Raw genomic sequence first — 18,671 nt, forward strand, 5'->3', positions numbered from 1 at the left:
AGTAAATTACTCTTTTATAATAGTTCTTTTATTACAGCTATAAAATCCATACTAAATCTATATGTTTTTATACTAAATTTATTAATTGTAATACTAATTTTAATTGTTGCTGATCATATGCTAAATTTTATATGAAATCCTTAATTAGAAACTTGAGTTGAATATATATTATATGAAACAATCGGTGTTTAAAACAAAATACAGCTTGATTTATATAGTAATTTATGCTTTACATGTATTTTATATAAATTTTTATTGAATTCAAATATTCAATAGTTTTTTTATGCTAGATTAGTTGTATTTATTTAAATATATTATATTGGCAACCTTTCTTTACCCTGTCCTAATAAACGCATTTTGTAAAAAAATATAGTGCGTCAGTTTCGAACTAGCGTCCACGGTACCCAATAGTAAGGGGTAATAACCATTCGACCATTTGCCACGTAAAGCATCGCCAGATTTTTTTGTATTTAATCACTCCAAAAACACTGTTTTGGCTTATTGGAAGCATATCAGACATAATCGCCATAATCAAAAAATCTATATACCCAATACGTAATAAATTTGTCGATATAGATTTTCCATAAAATTAGTTTTTAGTCTGATCTTAAAATAAATTTAATTTTTTATAAAAAAAATCACATTTAAAAGTACCTTTTTAGTAGCTCGAAATCCTGTTGGTGGATTTCGGGCGTACTTCAAAATTAGCTTTCCTTCTACATATGCAAGCTATATTTTAAATATGGGGCAAATCGGATCGGCGAAAGGAGTTTAGTTACCTTTTGAGAAAAAAATTTCAGATCAAGGCGAACCTGGTTGCATTAGATAATGATTTTAAGATTAGAGATGATCTAAGTTACCCATTAATTATGTTGAATTTAAAAAAAAATAAAATTGAAATTAAAAAAAAATACGCACTTTGTTTATTTATTATGTATTATCCGGACTTTGATGCCTCAAATGCATCTCTAAGCCTTGCAACCTCATCGGTCATGCCATCGAAGATAGACATGAATTGTGGTAAATGTTCTCTGACAACATCCATGAGAGCATCGATATTGAGTCCATCGTTAAGTTCCTCTTCGTCTTCCTTGGAGAGTGGCTTCATATTGGAGCTATGCATCAAGCCGACTCTGCGGTTGGATGTATAGACTGTGCACCAGCCGTAGTTATCTTCGTGTACGACGTGGATGAGAAGGCCACGAGAGGCTTCGAGGTATTCGTCTGATTTCTGTGAAATAGATTCGATAACGCGAGCTCTCTTAATAACTGGAAGGCGTGTAGCGTCGAGGAACTGGTGTACATCATCGAGAATCTTTGTAGCGTTCTGTAAGAAGCATTGAGCGACGTTTTCCTGTACAGATCTAACTTGAGAAGAAACCATTGAATTTCCCTTTGGCGGACGGATGAGAATTGGTCCGAGAATTGGGATAAGTACGTAGAGAGTGACTCCATTTGTGGAAGTGTTATCGAGAACTTTCTTGAAATGTAAACCGAGATCATGCAAAAACTGACGAACTGGAGCAGGTGAATTGCGAACTAATTCCTTGAGGTCTTCAGGGGTAACTTTCGAAGCAAATTTGTTGAAGTATTCGGACGGAAGAAGTCCATCAGGAAGTTCTCTGAGATAAGCGAGTATAATAGCGACAACGTTGTGGATATCTTCTGTATGAAGCGGGTAGTTAAAATCAAGTGTCGCAAGACCTTTCTGAACAATTTCATTTGGAACTTCAACTGTCCAGATATTACGGAGTTTATATGCTTGGGAATCAAGAATAGGGATAATTGGGATGAAGAAGTAAGGGAGTGTCTGGTGGATGTTTAAGTCACTTGGAGAAACGACTGTTGAGAGTTGGAAGGGTTCGCCAACAATTGAAATGGATCTGTTCTTCATGATGTTTTCAGTCCATTTCTTTCTTGTGGCATCGTTTTCGGCAGCAATGAAATATTCCGCGCGCTTTGAAATTGATTTCTTCTGAATATTAATGGAGAAACAAAAATTGTGGCCTTTTCTTGGAGCAATATCTGTAACCTTTATATCAACGAGGGGAATATTGCCATTTGGTGGATCTGGACCGGATTCTTTTTTGAAATAGTAAATACACCTGCCTTGAATACGGAAATATCTCCTCTGCCAACGTTCTAATATACCAATATTAGCTTTTTCGAGCCAGCCTTCAAACTCACAAGGTGCATTCGAGTTATATACGAACTCCATCTCAAATGAGCGGTTTGTTACAATGAGATGATTTCTGAAAAAATTATGGTTGAGAGCTTGAATACGAATTCTGCTTTTATTCCATATCGTATTTCAGTTGTATCGTTTGCTGAATCGACGTTGCGCGAGATTCGAAATTTTAGCTGATGTTTTACATCTTGATTTTATTTTCTATTTGAACTGTGCATTTTGCAAAATCAACAATTCTGTTAATTTTGGTATCTACAGTCGAAAAATTTAAAATGTAATAAAATAAATATTGAAAAAATATCATTAACCTTGAGTCATTAGCGCATCTTATGGTATCAAAAACTGATTGCATTTGCATGATGGCACATAAAGAACAAAATATTTTTCATCAAAAAATTCTATAGCATTTTATCAATCTATAAACAGTTATTTATATTTAAATCAGCAAGCAGCACTCTGATTTCTTTTCCTTATTGGTTGGAGCATCTTCTGTGGTGTGAATTGGATGAGATTCTGGATCTGCTTTAATTTCTGCGATAACCTTGAACAATTCTTCAATGCCAACACCACTGCGTGATGATGTCTCGATATAAAAGTTATGTGGAATATTCTTAGTTATAGCTTGGATTTGATTGGGATCGATGTTCATCGAATCAAGTTGTGTGCCACATATAACAATATTTGCTTTTTTGTCATGGGCAAATACTTCTACCGACCATGTTTTTATCAAATTCTTGCATGATTCTGCATTTTTGAGATTCATACAGAGTAAAAATACATCTGTATTAGCATATGATTTTACGCGGATCTCTTTATCATCATCGCCGCATGCTGAATCCCAAACAACAATATGAACGATTGCATTCTTATCTTCAAGCTTAACATCTTTCTGATAGTTTGGTGAGATGATTGGAAGTTCGCCATTAGGAGCAGCTCCATTCTTATAATAAAGAGCAAGTGATGTTTTTCCAACGCCGACATCGCCGAGTAAAACGACTTTGCAATTTAATTCTTTTGGCTCTTGTGGAGCATTTTCTCCTTCCTTGTTTTCCTCTGGGACAACTACTTGAGCATCTCCTTCAGCTGACATCCGAATTAGAAAACGGCTACTTTTGTAAAGTGATGTAAGCAAATTGAGAGCACATGTATCGTTATTCTTATAAAATTTTGGATTAAGTCCGAGCAAAAATGTTAATGAGATGATTTAGAACAAAATTCGCTGGACGAAAACATTTAATTATGATTTTTCATTCGCGAACAGTTTCTGAGCAAATGACGATCTCTGATTGGTTGACAAAATACCAATACATAAAGGCATTGCTGCAATTAATATGGAATACGGTGTTGAACGTCAAATATTTGATGTTCGCAAAAAAATTATTCTGTCTTCAAAGTTAAAAATGTGATCAATCGTATAGTTCAATGGTAAGAGTGTTAACATGTATTATTGATCTGATAGATGATTACATGCAGATTGCATTGTAATTGTAAATAAATATCGCAAAAATCGAATTACATATGCAAAACAACTAAAATAATGCATTTATTTATACAAAAAATAAACAATCAGTGTTAATCTAGTTCTATGAACTAAAATAACGCTAAAAAATAATAAAAAAAGAAATTAAGGAATTATTGAGAATCCTGACTTAGCTGAAAGACTTTGCTTAGCCTTCTTTGAATCATATATGTATCTTCCTAGCAGTACAACCATAAAAATGAAGAAAACTCCACCGACTGAGCCAAATCCTAAAAGAAGAAGCTTGTTTCTATGTGAAACACGTTCTGGAATGACTAAAGAATAGCAGTATCCATAATCTTCATCAATAGAGCACATAGTATCTGAGTAATTATCGAAAAATTCATTGTTAAATTTCGATTCCCAGTTTGTGCAGTTGATTTTTTGACCGCAAATGATTGGAATAGGTTCATAATACATTTCTGGATTATTCTTAATCATTTGCATGTCAGTTTCAAGTGAAGATTCGTCATAACTAAAGTTAAATATTATATTTTCTAATTTAATTGAGGGATCTATTACTAAAAACGGCATCTGAGTCATTCTAAATCTATAGTTAATGGTAAATTTCGAATAGTAAGAGATCCTCTTGATATAAACTTCAGATCCAAGTTGATGAACAGTAAAATTCGTTGTTTCGAACTCATTTGTTGACAAATTAATGAATGAACTGTTAATAATCAAGTTATTGACATATATTTGGTTAACATTTTCTTCTGGAACTGTCAAAACTGTATGTTCACTCATTATTAGCTCATCGAAGCTCAGTTCGGCATCATAAGGTATTTCGAACTTGATGTTTCCATTAAAGTCAACAGTTGAGCTAAAAATAAAGTAATTTCGATTGGATCTGAAATTAATTGTTTGGTTTGGCTTATTTGTTGTAATATAGAATGGTATATCCTCTGTATTTGATATGATATTGGAGCAGTAGTCAGTAATATTGATCTGAAACTCCTTATCAAATCTTCCTTCAAGAATTAACTTACTTGGACTATCTTCTATGGACAAACTAAACGTTTTTGTCATATTAATCTGATTTCCTACGATTCTAAGAGGTTTTCCATCAGTTATTAGTCTAATTCTTGGTGAATAAAGTTTAATGTCATCAAAATAAAGACCTTCGCTATCAATTGTCACATTTCTACCTTCAAGGTTAAGGTATAATGTCTTTCCATACGTATTTGAAGGGTATTTTTGTGAGATGATTTTGGCTGTTTGGTAATCTAGTTCGACATACCTGGATTTTCCAAGAATTCTGGTAAGTTCAAGGCTCAAGGTTGAGTTTTTGAACTTCATATGTTCCATTGATGGAGCAATAACTGGATGATTGATAAAAATGTTGGAATTCTGGGCATTTAAATTCTGTAACATTCTGAAACTTGTTAAATCAAGCATAATTGGTCCATCAATTGTAACAGTTAAGCCTTTGTTGAAGTTGGCCAAGTTTAAAATTGGATTTTCAACTGGATATCTAGGATCTATGTAGAACTTTAACTTAAATAGCCATTTTGTTTCTTGCGTTGGCCATTCACTTATGTTTTTGTCAGTTAATAAAATTGAATTTTTCGGACAAACAGTATCATTAAATCCTACACAATATTGGGAATACAAATCAGATTCTAACCTGATTCCCCTCAATTTTATCCCTTGTGTTGATTTTTCTAAGAAAAGAAATGAAGAATTTTCAAAAATAATGTCTGTATAGTTCCTTACAATGGATGGGAGTAATGAATCTGCACCAGGCATTTCAAAAGTACAGAGATCTGTATCAATGGAAGAGTTGTATTCAAAATCAGGATAGTAAAACTTCAAATCCTGAGATTCTGAGTGACCTGTATTGCTTATCCTAATAGTTAATGCACGTCTATAAAGTTCTATTGTCAATCCTTTAGAAGAAAATTGGAAATTACTAATTTGTGCTGTCAAATTAGTTCTTTTGTTAATAATTTTATCAAAACAGTAGAATCCAGTTCCTTGTAAGTATAAAGATTCATCAGTGCCCATTGTTACTCTTGGAGAATTCAAAATTAATTTATCTGAAATTGTCAGTGAAGCTTTTTTTTGGAACTCTAATTCTTGGATTGTAAGCATGTGGTTTCCAATGATACTTGTTTTTGAAGCCATTGTAAGTGCACCAGAAATGATAGAATCTGGTCTTTTCATTGTAAGCGTCAATTCTCCGTCATTTGTATAGACATTGGCTGGCAAAATAGCTGTATCGCAATTGATCGTAATTTTTCCTCTTCCTGTTAAATAAAACGGAAGATGCGGATAAGAAGGCCATGTACAAGCTGGGAAGTCAACATTGCCGCCATTAAGAAATCCTGTAGTGATCTTATAAGCGCCGAGTATATTATAAGCCTGATAACAAATGAAAGTGAAATTACTTGAAAAAGGACAGTGTAAATAGATTTCTTGATCCTCAGCGTTCTTTATTATAACGTATTTGTTCGGATAAGCTTTTAGCGTAATATTTATCAAATTTTTATAAAATGTAATATTTCCTGGAGGTAATGTCCAATTGAAAACAACTGAAGACGTTCCTAGTCCTTTTAGGTCTAATGTAGTAGGTTCTGATACGAAATTCTCTGTATAAAAGCGGACTTTTTGATATCGAAGTTTCGTAATATTTGTTGCTGAATATAGATCCATTTTAAGAAATACATCAACATCGAAAATTAACTGTTTCATTTTCGGTATTCTACACATGAATATATTGAATCTGTGTTGTTTAATTGTAGCATTATCTGTTAAATTAGTAAATATTACTGTCATTTTTTCTAATGTAAGATTCTTAATAGGAGTTGATATCAATCTTATTATTGATTCATTGAAATTTTTACCTTGAATGACAACCGAACTATTTACATTAAATATATCCAATGGTATTTCATAGTTTATATTTCCTATTGCATCTATTTGTACCTGGAGGTCAGATTTTGTATCAAGTTTCGAAAACTCCGAATAATTTGTCTTTGTATAGTAATAATCTGCTGTTCCAGAGCAAAGTGACGAATCTGATTCAAAGAAGCAACAATTTATTTCAGATCGTACATGCAAAAGAAGCGAAAAAAACATTTTGTCATTTTTTTATTATTAATCAAGAGGAATATAAGCTTGACAGTATCTTCTATTAATCCTGAAATAATATTCCGAAAATCAACTCTCAACCATTGAATTTTGATCAAAATTTAGATAAAAAGTCATGATTTCATGCCAAATAAGCCCGATTCAAAGCCAACTTTTGTCACATAGTAGGAAAACTACTTCAGATTGGAAACCCGAAACAAATAAAATCAGATCCTATTCAAAAATTGAAAGGTGTGGTCGGATCATTTCGGGATTGTTACCCCTGTATGCTGGTGTATATGGGGCTTCTAATCCTGAGACAAACGGAACACTTTAACCAAAACCGTATGGTGAGTAGTTAAATCGTTCCTACATTTCTTCTTTTAGAGTGAAATTTTGAACATTTTTTGTTTTTTCATATGCACTGTAACTAAAATCGATCCAAAAACAGAATGCCTCAATAGGATAATACGTTTTCAAGTGTATACACAAGAACCATTACAGAATATTTTACTTTCTTTGTATTTGGTTAAATATTGAGATATGAAAGTCTCATACCCTTTTGTTATTGTCTGCAGTGTACAAAATCTTCGCATTTATTTAATTTTTATGAACATTTTTAATTGTTTTATTTACAATTTTAAATTTGGTTTTTGATATATTGAGAGAATTCGCAATAATTAGCCCGTAGAAGTAATGGTTGGTTTTGATGACTACAAACATTAATTTGAAATTTGGAGTTGCATATTTTCTGAATATATGCTATTTGAATCGAAAATTCTCCTATTCCCATCGTGTATTGCTTAATTATAAACTGATATTTGAGTTTGACTGTGATTTCCTATAATTTATGCATGAGATTTCGAACTCAATTATTGAATTCAAAATAATCGTGATTAAATTTTTCGAATGAATTTGATTTTTTTGCTCCTAAAATCTTGTCAAAATTTTGATTTTGAGGACCTATCAGATGCAGATTCTGATGTCCTTGCACAAGCATTCATGGAGCGTTGTTTAGATCAAGGCGGAGAAGAAAATCATTGTCGAGAAAAAACTATTGAAATGTTCGGTACTGCAGGTAATACAAGAATAGATATCCATCTTCGTGGTGGCTTAGACACATCCGAAACCGGTGGTGTCTCTGAAATTATTTCAAAGGGCAAAAGAGATTTACGCTCAAGAACTGTTCCTAGATCAGAATGTACTAAACCACACACAATATATTACGGTGGACAATGTCACTGTCGAATATTTTACGATTTTGGAGATCCGATTGATTCTGGCTGCTGGCGATGCCGTCCACGATGCCATAACCGTGCAACTTGCACAATGCACAGAGGATGTCAATGCAATAATTTCACTCTTGGCGATGGATATCGAAGATGTGATACTAATATCCCAACAATAGTTCGTTCATATTCTAAACCAGACAGAAAGACGATATTTGTTACCATCAAACCAGTTCCATGGGAATCTCCCAAGACAGTTTTTTGTAGATTCAACAATATTATTGTTGAAGGAACATTACTCTCGAATACAACAGTTAAATGCGTCAGAAAGAACAAGAAGAAGAAAAATACTAAGGTTGACATATCATGGGATTCAATAACTTTTACGAAGCAAAAAGTTTTAGTTAGCGATATAGAGGAAGTAGATTCTGATTTTGCTCCACTTATACTTATTGTTGTTGTTATGTTTGTTTTGTTAGCTTTCTATTTCATTTTCTTATACAAGCGGAAAGAAAGCAAGGAGAAAGATTTTGATAGAATGATAAGCGCTTTTGAGCAGAAAGGAAAGCTGTAATTATTTAATAAAGATTTTGTTTTGTATAGTCGATTTAATTGAAAATGAAATCCAACTTTTTTTAGTTTCATATAACCTAGATATTGAAATTAGAAGAATAAGGTAAGTCTGTGAGCAAATAGTTCATGATTTATATATAAATTCTGATGATTATTTTAACTAACAACATGTTTTTAAAAAAAATTCACTTCAAACTTTGCCTACTGAGATCAAAGAAGTCTATTTTGCTGTTTTGGTCTTTCTAAATTTTTTTCATTTTCATAAATATGATGCAAAAATTTGTTGAAGTTATAATCAAAATTGAATTTTTCGAATTTTATTGGAGATTCATACCATATTTAAAGCAATAGAATGTAATTATTTTACATGAAAATTATATTTTTGAACAAAATTCGACTAAATAAGAAATTTATGAAAAATTTATCAATAAGAAAATTATATTTCAGATAACATTACAGAATGAATCTATTTATAATCTGTTGAAACAACTAATTTCTTTCTCAATGAGATCGATTATATGTTAATTTTGCTTGACTTCATCAAATCATTCAAGAAGAAACAAAAATACAAGAAACAACTAATGAGTAAAGAATGTAAATCAAAAACATTTATATTTTCAATATAGATTTGTTACGCAATCTAAAAATTATCGAAATTGGAAAAAAAAATTTGAAAAAAAATTAATGTAGATTTCGTAAATATATTGATACCCCATTTGGAGGCTCAACTTTCCATCTTTTAGAGTGGGATGTGGTTGATGATCTGTGTAGACATGTTGTCTGGTGTAGCTGGCTGAGCGGCGACGGCTTCAGCGAAGACAGCCTTGACAACTTCTGGGGATGTGCGCTTAGCTTCCTGAGCAGCACGGAGTTCGGCGACTTCCTTGAGAGCCTTCTGCCAGTCCTCGCAAGCACCGACGGAGAGCTTCTTGCAGCAGCGGCACTTTGGAAGTGGGACGACTTCCTTCTTCTCGTTGAGGACGGACTGAACAGCATCGGATGTGATGACGGCTTCGATATCAGCGTTTGTCATGATGGAGCGTGGAAGAGAGAAGCGCTTCTTGGACTCGTAGATGCCATCGAGAGCCTTGAAAGCGGACTCTGTCCAGACTGTAAGGCGGCCAACCTGAGCGGCTGGGGCGAGCTTAGCGAGAGCGAGAGCCTTGACGGAGATTGTCTCGACGCCTGGGATGTTGCGGAAAGCCTTGACGATGCCCTTGTCTTCGTTGTAGATAACAAGTGGGCCCTTCTTTGTCTTGTAGGCAGCACGGCGGAACTTGCCCTTGGAGGAGCGGTGGACGGAGCCATCGAGGACGCGCTGGACATCACCGTAAACGCCGACCTTCTTGAGGAGCTCAACAGCATCGCGTGTGCGCTTGATCTCCTGGACAGCATCGACAACAACGATTGGGACTTCCTTGACTTCACCGAGGACGTGGCCACGAGCCTGAACAAGTGGGACAACAGCTGTAGCGGCGATGGCGGAAGCGATGGCGAACTTGCGTTGGCGGGATGGGACTGGGCGGAACCAGCGGCGAAGGAGTGTTGGTGGGTTGAAGCGGTGGCCACCACGGCAGAAGTTAGCGTAAGCACCTTGGCCATTTCTGTTGGAGCCGGAACCATTGACACGTGGAACACAAGCCTTAGCACGGCCTGTACCCCAAGAGATGGCAGAAACCTTCTTACCAGCCATTGGGTCGTTGGCGTGTGGCTGCTGAGCATTCTTAGCGAGGTTAACGTAGACCTCCTTAACGACTTCAGCACGGATTGGTGTATCGAAGACCTTTGGGAGTTCGATGGTTGAAGCCTTCTGGCCGTCTTGGGCGAGAACGTTGACTGTTTGACGAGACATCAAAAAGGACGGCCACTTTTATCGTCGTGCTCCTGCCTCTTCTCAGAAAATGATCTATATTCTGTACATAACCAGAACTATCTATGTATACACTTTTTCACCAATAAACTATATCATAATTCGAAATATAATTCATATTGAATTGTATTTTATGCTTCTGAGTCATTATCAATAAATTGAATCAACTGAATTCTTCCTAAAAGTGCTTAATATCAAATGTAAACTGCTATTCTCTATCATATATTGAGAGATTTTCTTTATTGATTGTATTCCAATTTGCATATATAAAATACTCAATATGTAGGCAAGACATTAGAGTTTCATTATTGTTTTCATTAATCATTGTTATAATTCATATCTTTGAATAAAATCGCAAATTGCAAGCAATAACCACATAATAGATTTTTATTTAAGATGAGATAATTATCCATTAATAGATAAATGCTCTATGAATGATTTCATGTTCAATTTTCTTTCAAAGTTGTTCAACATTTAAAAAATATTTGAGCAAATGATCAAACAATCTAAATTCTGTTGTAATTTAATATAAAATTTGTTTCATTCAATTTTTTTGTCAATTTTTTGATCGAATGGTGGAGATTTTGCTCCGATTTGAACAAATCACCACCCATACTCTTAGCCAGATGGAAATAGTTGAAGAAGTAGGGATATTTCAGCGATCTATCTGTGCTACAATCTTCAAGCAAATGGATAGCGCAACTATTGAAGATCATTTCTACAAAATATTCATGTCATACTTAGATCTCAGCAAAATTAAGTCATCCCAAGTGAAAAATTACATTTACGCATCAATGACTACGTTTTTGATGAAAGTTTGTACATTTTATACAAAAGAATTGTCAAATGCTTTTTCAAAAATAGTTATTGAGTGCACAGTAGTAGATTATGACTCCACTCTTATCGTATCCATATTCGCTTACATGACAAACTACATTTCTCCAGAACATTTAATCGATTTCATGCTTTCTACACCGATATTCCATCATTTCTTCCAACAATCTGTTTTAGCATCAGAACGACTTTCCAATATCATATTCAATATCAGTGTTTGCAATAAAGAATGGCTCGAAATTTTCTTTACAAAGTATTTACGTGCTTCTATCCTATCAGGAGAGAGAACAATGCTGTCAGCGTCACTGTCTGTATTCAATAAAGACAGAAAACTGTTGATTCAACAGCTCATTTCCGCTGGCGAAGAAAATAATTGGAGTTTGAAGTATATTAGCGCTTTAGCTTACTTCGTTTCTGCTGGAAACTTGGTTCTTGGGCCGCAATTCAAGCCAGCACAGATTGCAGCATTCAATTTTTTACTTGAAAACACATCTTTTTCCACAAAAACAGATATTTTCATAATTCTATCAACAGACGATAAAAACATATCCATTTCTTACAAAGGTGACAACGTAATCGACCTAACTTACGATGATAAAACAATATCTTTCGATTTTACAAACCATATCAACGATCCGACATTTTATTCATTAAATTTACCACTTAGCTTACTTACTCCTGATAAAAACAACCTTTCTACTGTCATCGGAACAAAAATTGAAACTTTAGGCAGATTAGCTTCGAAAACGACGAATAAAGAGACACTTACGACAATTATAGACTTAATATACGACGCCTACACTCAAAACATATGTCATTTTACTTCAATTTTGCGTTCAATTTCAAAATGCGCGAATAACGTCATAACATACGTAAAATCACCGAAATTCTACTACTTACTTAACTCCACTCTTCTTGGTAAGGAGCAATCGTGGTTCCATTCATCAGAAATACTTCATGCTCTACAAAGCATCGAAATTACGTTCTATCCGTTCATTTTTGGCTCGGATGGACAGAGAATTGTTCGCAGGAAATTGATAAAGTACGCAACAAACGCAAACGAACAATTTGCCTCAGAAGCCATTTTATTTTTGAAAATTTTGTCCCAGAAGTTTTTCGATGACGTTATTCAGGATATATGGTTCTGCACTGATTTCTTCGATAAAGAGTCAGTTCACGCGCACTTAAAAATTTTAAATAATATTTTAGAAAATATGAACAGAGATATACCTGTTTTGAACGGGTTTATCGACTGTCTGTATGAATTATACGAACAATTCGATGATATCGAGTTTATTTCCGATATTTTGATTTTCTTATCTCATTTCGACCATTCGAACAACAAAGTATTAGTTTTAGAGCGTCTCATTGACATCTCAGTTGTTTTCATCCACTACGGAATCCAATACTTAACGGGAGAAATCAAATCTTTATCTGTAGACGAAGAAGTATCAATGCAATGGTCCAAGGAGCTCTTCCAATACATTGGACGACATCCTGTTGATATTACTGACAAAAACTCCCATTCCACCATTCTACAACTGAGACCTGTTTATTCTGCCGCCAGATTAATCCTGAATCTCAAGTTTTGCGTTGTAGATAGGAAGTTCTTGATCAGTGCCTGCATCAGACTGTTCAGATTCTATCCAGATCTCTGTACAAACTTCATGGCGAAGAATTTCAGAGAATTTACAGACGAAGAAAGGGTAGAATTAGTTTCCAGCCTCCACAATCAGTTGTATATAGTATCCAGTCCACATGTACATGCTAAATGGGCTGAAATAGCCTTGTACAAGATGACTCCTGGAAATTTACCAAGAGGATTCTTAGATATGATCACAAGAACATGTTTATTCTTTATAAAGAACCACAAGGACTACATGGCCCATGATTTGTACAGTTTTGCTGGCTTCTTAGGCTCATTACACGAACAATACAGAGATTTACTCCAAACTTTCCTTGTTTCGCTTCCACATGACAAAGCAAACGTCTTCATTCGATTGTCCAAGAAGAAAATACCTGGTTTTGTTGATAGATTCGAGAACGAATTCATTAATTTGGAAGCAACAAACGAAATCAACAAAAACTCGGAAGTAACAATCGAATCTTTGATCAAAATACCAGTAATAGACACATGGGAGGAGAAAATCGCGTATTATTCAGCAATTGGCCGCTCAGATCTCTACGAAACTTGTCTGATTCAATCTTACATCAAAAAGACAAAAATTGACTTCTCAAACACGATTATTTCCTCCAAATGTGCTCTCCCTATATTTAATTTCGTGTACAAACTGGAGAAAAACCAAATCCAAAGTATTGAAAAAGTATTTTCAATAAAAGACATAGAGAACGGGAACGAAGAAGGTTGTTTGGCATGGGCATTGTACAATATCGATGATTTCATCAAACAATTCTTGGAATTGGAGAAAATTAAAAAAGATCATTTGTTATTTTTATGTAAACTCGTGTCCAGATCATCAGACAACAACAAGATCAGAGAGATCTTGCTTCCTAAGATCCTAAATCTCGAATTCAAGAAGAAAAAGTTGCATTTCGCCTTATATTGTGTTTTAATTTTAGCTCATTCGCTTAAAAACACAAAAGAAATGCGAGATATCGTGTTCCTCTTCATGCGCGACCTTGCAAACGACGTAGATCAGAAACTTTCCGCTAAAGTTTTGTATTCAATTGTTGCATACGCCGGAACATCCCATGAACACAACAAAGTGATCAAAAGGTACTTCAATGAAGCATTTACTAACCCTGTAAATGCTCTCTACTTCCAGACAAAGATAATCCTCAAAGCGAGAAAGGCAAAAAGAGCAAATACTTCAATTTCTGACATCATCATTGAATATTTGAATAGTGATTTGCCAAGTTCTGTCATGTCAAGTGTCAGATTGGCATATCAAACTGTTTATTCATATGGCAGTGATGATTGTTTAGTTACATTGAAGAACTCTATACAACCATTGATTGACGGAATCAAGAAATGGTTGTATTTGCCTCCAATTGCTTATTCTTATTCGAAATTGTTGAATTTGATTTTGAAGAAAGAAGAATTGAGATATCTACATAACGTGTTGTTGTATTCGTGTTTCAATGATCCTATATCATTCAACAATCCTTCTGAACTTGTCTACGCAATGAATGTGACTGAAGAAGCAATTCCTCACGCAAATGTCGAAACTTCTCAGTTTGAATTTTTGTTCTCTATTTGTCAGTTGATGCTGAGTTTCAAGAATTCAAAGATATTCGAGGCAGGAACAAGGTGCTACACGAAAGTGCTGCAGAAGAACATTGACAAGGAAAAAATGCAGGAGGAAGCGTTGATTGCTACATTGGATTGGATGTCAAACAATGTCGGTTTTGATCATTATAAAATCATGACATTTGTTGAATCATGGCGTAAACTGATGATGGAATGTTCAACAGTGAAAAAGGTTGGTGAGGCAATGGCAATTGAGTTTGTGAAACACGCAACAAGGATGTACATTCCTTTCTTGATTTTCGAGAGATGTTTGAATGAATTGGCTCCACAGGATCAAATTGACTTCAAACAGGACATCGCAATGGGTCAGACAATGATTGATGATGAGAGTTTGAAGAATGCCATCACTAGCTACTTGAACGGCGATAAGTTGGCCGCTCTTGATTTATTGTATCAATAAAAAAATATTTATTATTCTTTCATTTTAATTTACCTTTTTTTCACAGAGATAGATTTGTTTTCGACCATTGTAATTATCCTGGTTATATATATGAGCTAATATGAGTTCCCATTGGTATAGGGAATTTTCTATAAATCTTTTTAGATGGATAGATAGAACACTCTCTTATCATATGGAGTCTCATTTCTTCAAACATCAAAAAAGCTTTATGAATTTCTATAATTTTGCATATATATTTTTCTCGGTTAATATTTTTGATCAACATTTCGAATTGAAAGAATTGAGATTTAAAATCAGGACAAAAACTATAAGTGAGTCAAAATTATGAGTTTAAAACTAAATACTAAGGAAATAAACTAAGTTTTAGTTGGTTCTAAAGAAATATCTTGATGATTTCAAAAATTCGCTCAAAATAAGATAATATTAGTTCCATAATGATATTAATAGTTATAACATTTAGTAAATCAATTCATTTTAGATAAAAGTAATAGCTAGGAATGGATGATGATCCAATTTCAATTTTGACTAGTTTCTCAGAGATGGATATTAGCGATGATGAGATAATTTCGAATAACACAATCGCACAAATCGTAAATAGTGATGGATTTCTTGACTTTATTCAACAAACTACAATTGATCCTAATACTTCACTCTCATTATTCGTATTCCTACTCAGAATAGCGTTCCTATATATCAAACTAGACTTCAGAAACATTCCAGCTTCAGTTTTGGAAACTTTTTCTTTATTTATTACAAAATTAATGCAAGACAGAAGCCCAGAAATAGAAAATTTACAATACGATGAACAGAAATTCGTAATTGACATCTTATCTAATACGTATTCCATTGCAGTTTTAACATGTTTCATTTATTATCGATCTTCTACAATTATGGACTTCTCACACAAACTGATTAGCAATTTTCAGCTCGAGGAAAACGAAATTTTACTTCTTTTTTACGTTAGAATTCCAACTTCAATTTTTAGATTAATTCCTTTATTTAATTATGAATTATACCCAACAAACTTCTTATTACTAGCAAGAAAATCATTTGGACCACTCGTTTATCGTGCAGAACGTGTTACAACAATGAAAATTGAATATCCTTCTTTAATTGGCGAATATCTTGGCGAATTCATAGTTTCCACGTTAGAAATACAAGAAATATTCAAAGAAACAGGTATTTCTTTTGATAAAATCTTCACAAGAGAAGTTGCAGATCAATATCGAAGTTTTTCAGAAGCTAGTGAGATTGAAGCAGTTCTAAATATAGTTTATAGTACACTCAATTCATCTTTCATAAAGAATCCAGCAGTTTCCAACAATTTACTCAACATTTTGACATCTTATTCAAATGTTGTTTTGAATCTCAAAAATGATGATCTATTGCAGATATTTTTAAATGTCACGGCAGAATACATCAAGAAAACATCACCAGAAATCAATGAAATTTTAGAAAAAAATTTAATCAAAATTACAAAAGAAATAATCGACAATAACTTGTTTTTACATGTTATATGTCTTCTAAGGATATGGTCTAATACAAAGAACGTTCCAGTTCTTTTAGATTTGACAACTTTCATTTTTTCAAAAATTTCAACAGATTTTACTAAAGATGAAGTAGTTATGAACGCAATAAGTGATGATGCAGTTGATGCACCAGAGTTTATTGAGCTTTTGGCCAAGTTTGGACCAAATTACGACAAAATTTTTTATTCTCCACTTACAATTACTCTAAAAAACACTGGAATAGCGTTTTTCACTAAACTCAAAGGTGGAAATGCCCAAAATCTACTTCCTGATGAACTACAATTGTCATTTTTCGTGAAATTGGCTTCTTTGTATCTAATTAACCAGAAAGAAGTAAATCCAGCTGACAACGATTCTTTGTTTAATGAACTAATAACTGTTCTTAACAATGCTCATGAAAATATTGAGTTATTGACGAAAAATGAAAATTATCATTTGGTTTTTTCAATTTTAGTCGCTTGCAACAAGATTATACATTCACATTACTTCGCTGCGAAGCAAGGAGAACCAAAAGATCTTGAAAAATTCGGTGTTTTCACAGAAAAAATTATTCATGTGCAGAGAAAGTCAATTAAAGACGTTCATATTGCTTTTTATGACCAGTTCCGTTCATCAACATGTAATTTTGCTGCTGATTCTGTCATGCATTTCTCAAATCCTCAAATTAAAAGAATTTGTCTGAATTTACTGATCGAAACCAGGACAACTCCAGAGTTTAAAGAACTGACAAAGCATTGCATTGAAGATCCTTCATCAAATCTCTTTAGTATTGAAACTTTTTACGAATCTTCAAAATTATTTGTCAAAATTTACAAATATTACTTGACAAGTCAAGAACATAGGGATGAAGTACTCAGATCTGTTGAATATATCCTTGATAACAAGCCAAATGTCATGGGAATAACGTTATTAAACTCATTATGTCTAATTGCCAACAAATTGGACCAATTCATGACATTCTTCGATTGGTTTAAGGGAGATATACTTAAATTCATATCAGAATTCGATGACAAAAAGAATTTTATAATTGTCTCAATTTTATATGAAAATTTATTGAAGGATAATGAGAAAAAGAGCAAGTTTAAGCTTAGAAATGGCTCAGAGTTCGTTTATTTGTATTTCAGTGCAATGAATTTTGCAAAAACTTTGATTAACTATTCATTTGACGTACAAAGTGATCCATTGCTTGACCATGCTTTGAGTTTAATGACCATGATACTCAATTCAACTGTTTTTGATCTCAGATTGTATAAAATTTATAAACTTGATCAAATTCAGTCGAATATTATTGAATTTATCAATAAGTGCAACTCAGAAGAATTCTTAAATCAAATTGTGGATCCAATAAAGTCGAGATTATGTGATTTCTTCATTGCTTGCACAAATAAAAATAATATTGAACTGTTTCTTGAGATTTCAACAGATTTCATGAAATTAATCTCCAAGTACATGATGAATCTACTCACTTCTGATGAAGAAAACCATAGAATCAAGGCAATTTATATGTTTTCTAACTTAATTTGCCTCAAAAAAGCAGCTGACATCAGAAGTATCAGGAGAATGGAACAAGAAGTGTGGTATGAACTTCTTTACCGTAGAAGAATTCCAAAAATGTTGCTTGCAGAAACTATTTCGAAATCAATTTTTTCTTTGAAGTCAGATTTATATGCAAAAATGAAGGAAGAAACAGAGAAACAGCTTCCTGATAACTACAGAATCAAATTTGATACTTTATTCAAAAAATTCAAGAATAAGTTAAATAATACTGTTGTAGATGAGAATATAACTACAGAATTACTCAAATGGAGAAATATATCTCTAGAAAGTCTTTGTGTTTGTTTGAAAGAATAAAAAATTATATTATTTTTTATTTTCTACATTTTTAAGATTTTCCTGATCTAATATTTAGTATTGTAGCAAATAAGAATGAACATATTGCCCAATGAATGATATGCACCTTAGAGAACCATTTCAATTCATTCCAATTTTTCTTTTCATAACTTGCAATTATAATTTCAGATTCTTCAAATTTCTACTATTGTTGAGAAATGGCTTCCAAATAGGATCTATCCTTCAATTCTAGTATCATTTGTGTTTAAATGGTTTATATCAATGTAGATCAACATGCCCCAGAAGCTTAACAACTTCATATTTCCGTCCATTCATCACTTTAGAAAAAATCAATT

General features: G+C 33.4%; 7 protein-coding genes across 7 annotated transcripts; 3 read left to right on the forward strand and 4 right to left on the reverse strand.

Moving 5' to 3' along the window:
- Positions 1-911: 911 nt before the first annotated feature.
- Positions 912-2,229, reverse strand: TVAGG3_0018520 (GTPase activator protein; the record flags this gene model as incomplete). The annotated part of the gene is made up of 1 exon (XM_001324649.2): positions 938-2,218. One exon carries the CDS (start codon positions 2,216-2,218, stop codon positions 938-940), a length of 1,281 nt encoding a protein of 426 aa, XP_001324684.1.
- A 278-nt stretch (positions 2,230-2,507) lies between these two features.
- Positions 2,508-3,387, reverse strand: TVAGG3_0018530 (small GTPase mediated signal transduction; the record flags this gene model as incomplete). The annotated part of the gene is made up of 1 exon (XM_001324650.1): positions 2,625-3,278. One exon carries the CDS (start codon positions 3,276-3,278, stop codon positions 2,625-2,627), a length of 654 nt encoding a protein of 217 aa, XP_001324685.1.
- A 195-nt stretch (positions 3,388-3,582) lies between these two features.
- On the reverse strand, positions 3,583-6,801 carry TVAGG3_0018540 (uncharacterized protein; the record flags this gene model as incomplete). The annotated part of the gene is made up of 1 exon (XM_001324651.1): positions 3,813-6,788. The coding sequence occupies one exon, from the start codon at positions 6,786-6,788 to the stop codon at positions 3,813-3,815; it is 2,976 nt and encodes a 991-aa protein (XP_001324686.1).
- Positions 6,802-7,615: 814 nt separating this feature from the next.
- TVAGG3_0018550 (uncharacterized protein) lies at positions 7,616-8,614 on the forward strand (the record flags this gene model as incomplete). The annotated part of the gene is made up of 1 exon (XM_001324652.1): positions 7,689-8,582. One exon carries the CDS (start codon positions 7,689-7,691, stop codon positions 8,580-8,582), a length of 894 nt encoding a protein of 297 aa, XP_001324687.1.
- Positions 8,615-9,272: 658 nt separating this feature from the next.
- TVAGG3_0018560 (structural constituent of ribosome) lies at positions 9,273-10,438 on the reverse strand (the record flags this gene model as incomplete). Its single annotated transcript, XM_001324653.2, has 1 exon — positions 9,321-10,433. The coding sequence occupies one exon, from the start codon at positions 10,431-10,433 to the stop codon at positions 9,321-9,323; it is 1,113 nt and encodes a 370-aa protein (XP_001324688.1).
- Positions 10,439-11,023: 585 nt separating this feature from the next.
- On the forward strand, positions 11,024-14,978 carry TVAGG3_0018570 (uncharacterized protein; the record flags this gene model as incomplete). The annotated part of the gene is made up of 1 exon (XM_001324654.1): positions 11,024-14,956. One exon carries the CDS (start codon positions 11,024-11,026, stop codon positions 14,954-14,956), a length of 3,933 nt encoding a protein of 1,310 aa, XP_001324689.1.
- Positions 14,979-15,450: 472 nt separating this feature from the next.
- On the forward strand, positions 15,451-18,348 carry TVAGG3_0018580 (uncharacterized protein; the record flags this gene model as incomplete). Its single annotated transcript, XM_001324655.1, has 1 exon — positions 15,454-18,336. The coding sequence occupies one exon, from the start codon at positions 15,454-15,456 to the stop codon at positions 18,334-18,336; it is 2,883 nt and encodes a 960-aa protein (XP_001324690.1).
- Between the last annotated feature and the right edge of the window lie 323 nt (positions 18,349-18,671).

Source organism: Trichomonas vaginalis, chromosome IV (assembly GCF_026262505.1).
Source record: "Trichomonas vaginalis G3 chromosome IV, whole genome shotgun sequence".
In the NCBI taxonomy this organism is placed as follows: Eukaryota; Parabasalia; order Trichomonadida; family Trichomonadidae; genus Trichomonas; species Trichomonas vaginalis.